Source organism: Phoenix dactylifera, chromosome 8 (assembly GCF_051530095.1).
Source record: "Phoenix dactylifera cultivar Ajwa chromosome 8, Ajwa_hap1_PhDact_Kaust_v1.1, whole genome shotgun sequence".
In the NCBI taxonomy this organism is placed as follows: domain Eukaryota; kingdom Viridiplantae; phylum Streptophyta; class Magnoliopsida; order Arecales; family Arecaceae; genus Phoenix; species Phoenix dactylifera.
Genome location: NC_143197.1, coordinates 25,045,509 through 25,056,175, shown reverse-complemented (window position 1 = coordinate 25,056,175; position 10,667 = coordinate 25,045,509). Strand labels below are relative to the sequence as shown.

At 37.0% G+C, this 10,667-nt stretch overlaps 1 protein-coding gene and 1 non-coding gene across 2 annotated transcripts; both read right to left on the bottom strand.

The window, feature by feature from the left end:
- Positions 1-4,272: 4,272 nt before the first annotated feature.
- Positions 4,273-4,345, bottom strand: TRNAA-UGC (transfer RNA alanine (anticodon UGC)). The gene has a single exon. It is a non-coding gene; the product is annotated as a tRNA-Ala (tRNA).
- Positions 4,346-8,687: 4,342 nt separating this feature from the next.
- LOC103706277 (cytochrome P450 CYP94D108) lies at positions 8,688-10,457 on the bottom strand. The gene has a single exon (XM_008790335.6). It carries the CDS (start codon positions 10,360-10,362, stop codon positions 8,851-8,853), a length of 1,512 nt encoding a protein of 503 aa, XP_008788557.3. The 5' UTR covers positions 10,363-10,457; the 3' UTR covers positions 8,688-8,850.
- Between the last annotated feature and the right edge of the window lie 210 nt (positions 10,458-10,667).

Genomic DNA, 10,667 nt, shown 5'->3' with positions numbered 1-10,667 from the left:
ATATATTACCGACCACCGAGGGAGGTCCTTCTGCTACTAGTGGTCGGGTCGGGTTCGGATTCAAATCCGACCCGAATCGGCTTCTATAGCGTGGTGCTGATATTGATGAGCCGGTCGGGAACGGAAGAACGGGTTGGATTTAGGTCAGACCCAAGAAAGATCCGAATCCGACAGTAGTGGTATAAATTTCTCTTATGCGACTCGACAACTCACAGCTCTCTCCAAAAAACTTAAAAAAAAAAAAATGAAACCATGAGAACCAATATCATAGCTTTTATCAAGCTATGTATATATACATGGAGGTAAGTGGTACTGCCAACTGCCACCACTTTGAAGGGTTTATTTGAGTGGGTTATGCTTCTGTGCCTGAGCCATTGTATGTCCTTTTATTTTCTGATCATGTTGGCTGCATTTACATCTATCACGTGTGAGCCTGCATTATAAAATATAATATATATATATATATATATATATATATAGACACAAACTGCCTAACAAAAATATAATATATATTTCTATAATATATATATATTGACATAAAGCATGTATTTTTACAATATAGATTTATATATTTCAAAAGATTGGGATGGAAGCTACCTGAGTAGGAGCGTCATGCACTGGCGCTACCCCTTCTATATTACATTTATTAAAAAAAACACAAACACATTGACATGGCGCAGTCGCTTGTCACACCATGGTGGCTGGTAATTGAACAAGTAGAGGCTCACTCATCTCTTACCTCGCGCACTCGCTCGCTCGCTCAATCTGATACCTCCCCTTAGCCTTATCTCTATCTCTCTCTCTCTCTACTTTGGCAAAAGAAGAAAAAAAAAGCCCATTGTTTTTCTTTCTCCTTTTTGTCTGGTCCAATTTGTTGCTTGCCCATGCATATCCTGGAGCTGGCAAGGTGGGTAACATGAACCAACCTAGCCTTGGAAGCGGGTTGGACTTTCCGGGTTTTGATTGGGGTACCTCTTGAGGCATGCCAACCCTAATCTTTCGGCCATGCTATGCCCGGCGTCCCTCCTCCGAAGGCCGACTCGAGGGACGAACATGCCAATGAGCATACAAGCTATTCTTGAAGTAACATAATAAGAAGCAAGCAGTGTCGAAGGGGTTAGCAACCATGCCAGCAGGATACATGCTAAAGATTAGGGGGAGTGCGAAGAAGGAGATTGTTCGCAACTGAAATCTAAATTGAAATTCGAATGGATTAATTGGAAATCGGAATGACTATATTTTTCAGCATATTTAGCTCACAACTGGAATCAAAATTGAAAAATTAATTGAATAGAGAGGTATTTTTGAAAGGTCAATTAAATAGAGGTATATTTTTGAAAAATTAATTTGTTTAAATGAACATAGCGAAATAAGATTTAAGTACTTGAGAAAAAGTCGAGACTGGATTTTGAAAGATTGGGGCATTCTCATTTCTTTCTAGATTGGAGATAGGATTAAAACTCTTTCCAACCAAACGGCTAGCTGGAGCAGAAAGAAGATAACAAGAGAAACCTAAGATGTGTCCCCATTTTTCAATTTATTACATGCTCACAGAGCACATTCACATTGACACATAAATGGCACGTAAGATATCTATGCATGTCTATAGCATGATTCTTATTAAGTTGGCTTTGAGGAGTGACATGCATCTTCTAGATTATAAACTATTGATTGTTAGTTAACCTGCTAAATTTTAGCTAAAACATGGTATAAGTTAAAGTCAACGTATGCCCATTTGGCAGTTTCGCGGAGACCTGGCAACATCAAAGCTAACTAAGTCACATTTGACCCTCCACCCCTCTTGTTTTCCATTCATGACAATTAAGTTGCATCCAATCACCATATTTTCCAGTTTACATTTTAAAGATGACACAAGATCTTTCAATGATGTTTTCATAATCGAGTGGTTTGACAATTGTCCATTGGGAACTCACCGGAGGGAACAATTTGGTAACCAAAACTACAAACTCGCTCTTTATTACAATTTGGCAACCGAAGGGGACAATTCAATGTTGTTTTCTACCTTGTGCAACCACATTATATAAAGTTTAGTGAATCCTAGAAGGCAAGCACTTACATGGTAACCATTAATTACCTTTATTTTGAGTAGTAGTGATCAATATTTAATAGTAATAGGTTCCTTTTGAGATTAGGTAACAGAAATGGGTTATTATTAGTTTTTTGATTATTAATTTAGCTTAATACACTTTAAATAGCTTTCCATCCTAGTTCACAAAAACAGTATTTCTATATCATAAAGAGTGTCATATGGAGTTCATAATGTTATTTTACCTATATAAATTGTTGACTCCTATTATGACAGAAAATACTATAATAATTGTTTCACTCAGAAAAATCTTGTAGAAAACTTGACTTGGTAAAATAACAACAAATATGTATTTGTAATTGGTTTGAAGGTCTCGATATGGGAAAAATATAGTGTCATTCCTACACAAAGTTGGAAACCACATGTACAAGAGGAAGGATGTATTAATGAAGTGACATAATTTTTGAAAAAAGAAATAAACACAATGCAATCAAATGAGAGGCATATTACATGATACAAATAAGTTGATGGATTATCATATTATATAAGTTGATGGATTATCAATCTATCATATGCGGATAATTTCAAGTGGGACTCTATACATAGAACAGGAAAGTGTTTTGCCTTTTATAAATGGGAAAAAAACCCCTCTACATCATACATGACTAACCAATGCACCATGCTCACTCTAACATTCGGAAATCTTAAAGTAAACGTATGATAGATCGTGTAAGCCTACATTGATGACTGTAAGCTAAATCAGTCAAGCAACTTTTTTTTGGATCCCCTAGAAATTAAAATATAATAATCTTAATCATGGAGAAGATTGAAGAAGGTTGCATACTTGTATAATTGTCATATCTTATTTTATTTAACCCCATATGCCTAAATTATTATGTTTTGTAGATTTCAGGCATGTTCAGCTGCAAGAAAAATTACTGGGAAAACTTATTTTTTTAAAAGATTCTATGTTTGTTTGTTTCATTACGAAAGTAACAAATTTGACAAGCATATATCTTTCCTTTTTTCTTTTCCATAGTTTTCCTTTCAATGAAAGTTATAAAGAAAACAAGAAAGGTAGGCCTTCTCGTGTGCCTCTCAAAGCCATAAAAAAAAAAAATGCTAGGGTAGTGGTGCACATGAGTTAGGATCAACCCAAGAATTCTTGAGTTAGTTTGGTTCGGGCGCTAAAATCAATTGGGTTGGTTTCTATTCCAATTTTTAAAGTTGATTGGAATTGTTTGAGTTTTAGTTCGAGATTGGGGATAGCCTAACTCAATCCGAACTCTTCCGTGTATAATATGTGTATATATCATATATCATAATATAGTACATAGAATAATATAAATAATATGCATATATGATTAGGTATCATGTATTGTCAATTTTCCAAAATAGCATACCACTCCTGCTAACCCTAATATTGTGCACATCTCCTAACCTTATCACATTTGGTTTTTATTGTAATTAAATCTAAAATTGTTTTTTTCAGATTTATCTCTCTCTCTTATATTTTATCTTCTTCTATCTCTTTCTTGGTCACCTCCACCATTTCTCCAACCTCCTTCCCCACCTTGCAGGAAGCCCCTCACTGCCTACGCCTCTTGTGCCTCCAGTATGTCAGCTTTCACACTTTCAGCTGTGACTATACTACATTCTCTTCAACCCTCTGTCACTGTCCTCTCCCTCCTCAACGCTTGTATTAGATATTTGAATGCTTACTCATTTCCCTCTTCCTTGATTATACATCTCCGTAGGTTCTTTCTTGACATTTGATATCCATAACACAAATTTGCTATTAATTTTAATTCTCCAAAATTTGTTACCATTCATTAGATTTAATATAATTATAAAAAAATAATATTTTATTCTATTATTTTTAAGAAATAGATATCCGACGGCCAACTTGGTCTTGATAGGATTGAATTGGTTCCAATCATGTATGATTCAATTCCGATTCCAAAAATTAAGAACCGAATAAAATTAGGTTAGTTCTAACCAACCTAGTCCGTATTGCATCTGATAGGATAATAAAAAAAAAATCAAGGGTAAGAAGCATGCAAAGCAAATCCAAATTTGATAAAAACAGCAAAATCAAGCATTTTGATTTATTTATTGGAAGTAAATGGAAGGAAGGGTAAGTCACTTACCATTAAAAAGAGTAAAAATAAAGCATACAAAAAATGGATCTTAAGAATAAAAAAGTAAAAAAAACAAGACTATCGTGGAGATGCAGGGGATCGAACCCTGTACCTCTCGCATGCAAAGCGAGCGCTCTACCATTTGAGCTACATCCCCGTTGACAATGGTGCACGATATCCTTTCAATATAAACCATCATTTCTAACCTGAAGCCCTCTCCTCATGCCCACGGGATCCTCCAGCGCATCAACCTCAAAGAACTTATCTGGGTAACCTTCTTTCTCCTCTCTTTTTTTTTTTCTATAAAATAATTTTGTTCTGATCGCAAAGCGAAGTAGTTCAGCTCGCAATGGTTTAAATTTCCAAAGCCTCCAATCTGTTTTTCCGAGTCTTTTTTCTCGTCCTTTTTTTCATGCAATAAGGGTTTTCTCCTCTCCATTCCTAAATTTAGTGTGTGCATATAATTTGCATAGATTTTGCTGATACACATAACAAAGCCATCATTTATAAATGTCTATTTTCCAATCCTTCGCATATTTACGTCGTAAGAGAAAACAACCTCACCTTCTTCTCAAACTCGATCATTTCATCATCATCATATACTTCATGGAGCCACTTCGCGTATTGCTTAGTCCTGCATGTATGGAGACTGCCACATGTTTTTTTTTCAACCTGATCAGGGACATGAATGCTGGAGCTTGTACTACTTTTAGTTTTCAGACAAGACACTGCCCCGACCCTAATCTTGGTTGAACTTGGATTATGGACCCCCAAGTAAATAAAAACTAGATGCAAGTTGTGCCATCTAGGCAAGCTAAGCTATTTCCAAGCAGATTCTTCTTATAGCTTTGATCAATGCTATTAGCTCCACTTGTCATCCCTCCAAATCTTGTGAAAGATACATTAAAGGAATCTTTGCCTGCCAATTAATTTTGATTGGCATAACAAAAAAAGTTTATTCTAGGGGGCATATGTTCCTTGCATTGATGATATATACACTCCACATGGATCAAAACTTTTCCTTGCTAGAGGTTCTTTTGTTAAGCCAGTGTCAACATTCATGGTGAAAAGACTGCGGGTGAGCGCTACATGTTTCAGTTGCTGTTCTATAAATTAATAAAAAAAACTAGCTATTTGATTTGCAAGAGTTATCATGTATTTTCTTTTGAAGAAATGCTTGACTACATTGTCCCTCTTTTTTCTTTTCTTTTGTTCCTTTTTTCTTTCAAAGAAGTTAGAAGCATGCATCAGTATCTATGCTGATCTCTGTCTGGGTCTAAGTACTATTATTAGAACTCATCTGCTCAGAAGCACATGAGTGAGACTACTTCTTTGTAGGTTCAGTAAACTCTACTTCATTTTTATATATGTAATCCCTTTATCAGTGATTTATGAAGCTTTCATCTTACATATTCTTCCTAATTTTAGGTGATGTTTTCTGTAATTTTGTTGGCTGCTACAACATAAATGCCAGAACTATTTTTCTCTATAATATTTTGGTGACTTTGGCTTATAATAACTAGTATCTTATTGAAGGCTGTGCCAGTAATACATCATTCTAATCAAAGGATGCTTAAGTTGTTGAGTGGTGAGAGCATGGCAGATGCTAATGTCGAGATCAATGTTTTGTAAAAATAAGAAGAATAGAGACAAAAGCAAGTACATCAAACAAAACTTTGTACTTAGAGAAATAGAGGATAAGATGAGGTAGAAATGTTTAAGTTGATTTAGTTAATGTGCATCAAGGTTCGCCGTACCGGTACTGGACCTGTACCAGTGCCACACCAGCATAGTATCGGTATGGTACGAATTTTTTTTGGCATACTGAGGGTCGGTATGCCACCGGTACCGGTATAGTACGGTACGGTATGTCCGGTACCGTCTGGTTCGGTACGGTATGGCATACCATGATATGCATCAGAAGCCAAAGTTAGTTGCAACAAAAAAAAATCTCATGGATCAATTTGCTTGTTAACAATCACATGAAGACCAACAAATTCTTGGATGAAAGTATCAAGAATGGAAAGTTAAAAAAAAAGCTTCAGCATACTTAGATAAGAACAAGAAATGGGATCAATTTAGCCAAACCAATGTGGATGTGGTAAGACTTATATATATTAATGAGCTTTTCACAATGACCACTATAATGTGGTTTGTCAATGTGCTTTGTAGGTCAGGATGACTGTAGCAAGGACAGTGCTTAAGATACAGGTTGAAGGATTGGAAACAATGGAAAATTTTGTAAATCTTGGATGGAATTTATGACAGAGGTCATGAAGACAATTTACATTGTGGAAGGTTTAGCACTAGACATGAAATCATGGACACGACAAGATCCATTGAGGTAACCTTAGGGAAATATGGTGGAAATCATTGTTTATATCAAGGCTTATAGGCAATTATCTTCTCAAAATTATTGTTGCAACCATCATTTGCCCTCAATCATTATCCAGGAGTTCAAGGGATCAGGAAGGAACGGGATAGCAGGGATATCTTATTTCGAATTTTCTGGAGTGTTAAGGCACTGGATACTGCTTTATCAAAAGCTATAGTTAAATAGTGTCTCTCTGAATTGGAAACTGCAATTTAATGAGCAAAGTGATGCTTGGATATTATTGTTTGAAGAACATCTCATTTGCTTGTCAAATATGATTGCAGCTGCTAGGTTAATCTAAAATCAAACTAGGGTGTAATTTTTGAACTATCTTTCTTTGAATTTGGTTGTTTTGTACTCATGTCATCCTAATCACTTTAATTAATAATAAGGCATTACCAACTGCATGCCTTGTTTGTTCCACCTGGGCTTTTCTTACTCATTAACAAAATTGCTGTTGCACTTCTATTGAAATGGTGAAGTGTCTGTTCTGACCAGATTATGATTGCAAAAGAGGAAGCTTGGAAGATGAGGAAGATAGAAAAGCTAGATATTTGGCAGGGGAGGGGTTTTTCCATATTGGTTATTTTTAATTGATCAGATGTTGACAACAAATGCAAGAGTTTCATGTTTCTATGGCCCTTATTTTTTCATATAGCCCTTATTTTTGTTAAGGATACAAAGGAATTAGGTTATAGAGAATGGATCGGAAAAGTTGCTCTTAGTTATAAATAGAGTGATGATGTTAGGCTTGAGGCACATGTTATTGGACTCTTGCAGTCTATGGGCCTAGGCAGCGTGAAAATTATCTTAATGGCTGTTTTATCTGTTTGGCCCTTTCAATTCAGTCAGAGTTACAAGTGTTCTTGTAAGTGGAGTATCTGGTACGCTGATTTCAACTTCTAGATTCCAAGTTATGGTTTGTGTTGGGCATTCAACTGCCCTGTTGTGTCATTAAGTAGTCATTTCTTTGTTATTGAGGTTTGTAATTGTAAAGACGTGTTTGCATGTTGAACTTCCTTGAACCTTCAGGATAACATTTAGCAAGAGGAGCTCCTTCTGTTTGCCACTGGTAGGATTGTCGTGATTTTGTACATATATCCATTTATATTGAATGCAAAGCCATGACCTACAAAATTGCATTACTAAAATCATGGCACTATAACTGAAACCATATGATTGCAGGGCCTACAGGGTAGTCACATCATAATATGGATGCAGTTTTTCATGCCACGAACACTCTTAGTTCATCATATTAACTCTTTTGCTAACCTGAATTGGCAATGCTCCTTTCATCCTCAGGGTTAGTGAGGGTAGCTCCGGAATTTCATCCTTCCCTGCAACACATTTGAAATCTTTCAAGTACACAAGATGCACTTGACTTCATTTGTATGTATGCCATCTTCGTCTTCCCCAAGCACATCTTTGGACCATCATGAAACACTGGATGCTGAAATGTACTTTCTGTCTGAAAGACCCCATTTTCTGGCCTTGTTTCTTGTTTGTAGTCATTGCAGTCAGTATTTTTCTGAAAATTCGAAATAAAATATCACAGCTATTCCATTCCTTCCTGATTCCTTGAACTCCTGCATAACGATTGAGGGCAAAGGATGGTAGAAAGAAAAATTTTAGGGAGATAATTGCCAATAAGCCTTGATATAATCAATGATTTCCACCATATTTATTTACCTGAATGGATCTTGTCATGCCCATGACTGCATGCCTAGTGCTATATCTTCCACAATGTAACTTGTCTTCATGACCTTTGTCATAAGTCTCATTCAAGATTTACTTCATTTTTCATTGTTTTCCCATCCTTCATGACCTTACCTGACCCAAAATAAATAAATAAATAGATAATTCATATTTTTTATATTTTAATAGATTATTTATATGTTTATATATTTTGTTTTAGCCTTGTTAAATTATACATAAATAACATCAAAATATATTGATTGATTGGATGCTGACATGGAACAGAGCTTAAAGTTTAAATAGCAACTATGTTCATTAGGTTTACTGTGGATTTGAGGTCTGGAATACATAGCTTATATTAAGATGGATCAACATAGTCACTTTTGTTTCTATCAGCATAATCTACTCATTTTTGTTAAATGCAAAACCATGACAAATAAAGCTGCATGTTTTTCCCTTTTTGGTAACATATAGGACTGGAAAAACAAAATTATTACAACATAACCCAAATCCTACAAGCTACATGCTAGTCTTTGCATAATGCAGATACGATTGTTTGCATGTCACCTTAGCCTTTTAGTTTATCACATGATTCACATCAACTCTCTCTCTTTAACCTGAATTGGCAAACCTCCTTTCATCCTCAGGGTCACTGAGAGTATATGCTCTGGACTTTTGTCCTTCCCCACAACATTGATTTCAAACCTTTCAAGCACACAAGCTACGATCGACTTCATCTGTATGTATGCCATCTCCTTCCCCAAGCACATCCTGGGACCAGCATGAAACACTGGATACTTGAATGGATTTTCTGGCTGGAAAACCCCGTTTTCCAACCATCTCTCTGGTTTGTAGTCATTGCAGTCCTTCCCCCAGATGTGTTCCATCCTTCCCATAGCATAAGCACTATAAGTGACAGACCATCCTTTACCTACAAAGGTTCTATCAGGCATGGTGTCATCTTCTTTGCATGACTGTGTGTCAATGGGCACAGGAGGGTACAACCTCATCGACTCTGATATTGCAGCATGGAGATAATGCATCTCACGAAGCTCATCGAAACTAAATGTCTCATTTGAATTCTGATTCAGGGCCTGGACTGATCTGACTTCTTCTAGTATCTTTTTCTCCACATCAGGTCTTGTAGAGAGGAGCCAGAAGAACCATGTCAGTGCTGATGATGTCGTCTCACGGCCAGCAATAAGGAAGTTTGTCACAACATCTCGAAGGAATTCTTCTGTATTGTCTTTGTTTGAAGCAAACCGTGACAGAAGATCATTGTACTGGTCCAAAGGTCTCTCCCTCCTTGATCTAATGATATTCATGGAATAGTTGTGAACAATTGAAATTAGTTGTTTTAGCCGCCTCTCGGATCCAATGTTGAGTAGCTTCTTGATCCTCCAGGTGACCTTCAGTGCATCCAAAAATCGTCCGACAACAATATTCTGTGCTTCTTCGAAGGCTTTCATGAAGTCTGAAGAGACCATATCGCTGGATCTCTCTTCAGCAAGGCAGGCAGGGTCTTCATTGAAGGCCACCTTGCAGATGTTATCAAATGCAAAGCGTTCTAGAACATCTTGCAGGTTTACAATCTCATTCTTTTTGCTGGCCTTCTTGAGTAAAGGTAACAACCTTTTGACTATCTCATACTGCACAGTGTCCACCACAAAGTTTCGAAGTGACTTCTTATTGAATTCATAGCTCGCTGCCTTCCGCTGCCACTTCCAGTGCTCACCGTCAGAGTTGAAGATCCCTTGACCAAGGAAGTCCTCCAGCATGGCAATGGACCGCTCGCCTCTTGGGTAGTTCACAAAGTTGGTTTTCAGCATGTGCTCAACATTTAAGGTGTTGGCTGTGATGACTCCACTGACCTGCCCTGGGCTCTGGAGTGTCACTGTGTAGGTTGGGGCTTTGATGAGTATTTCGGTTGACCATTCGAGGAATCTGTGGCGGTTTTGAAGGTACTGAGGGAGGTTTCCTAGCAGTGGGTAGGTTTTGAGCTTTGTGGAGTTACGTTTCTTTGCTGGATTCTGGTAGAAGAAGAGGAAGAAGAAGAGGGGAAGGAGGAAGAAGAAGAAGACTGGCTGCAAAGAGGAGAGCTCCATGCCTTGTCTTTTAGCCTATCAATTAAGATATCTAGATATCTTGGCATACAATGATAGAATTCTTGTGTTATATATAGTTCCATTCCTTGGGTATCAGAGCTGAAGACAATCAGAAATAGACAAATGTAGATAATGGCGCTGATGTGCAAGTTGATGCATATGCTATTGGATTCTTGCGGGGCAAGAAGTTTTCTTGCAGGAGTTTAAACATATCACAGGAATAAACAAATGGAGATGGTGGCCCCGACTTGCAAGTTGATGCATATGCTATTTGATTCTGGCTGCGCAAGAAGTTTTCTTGAAGC

Excerpts from the sequence above, each read along its gene's own strand:
- LOC103706277 (XM_008790335.6), bottom strand. The coding sequence starts at position 10,362 with ATGGAGCTCTCCTCTTTGCAGCCAGTCTTCTTCTTCTTCCTCCTTCCC.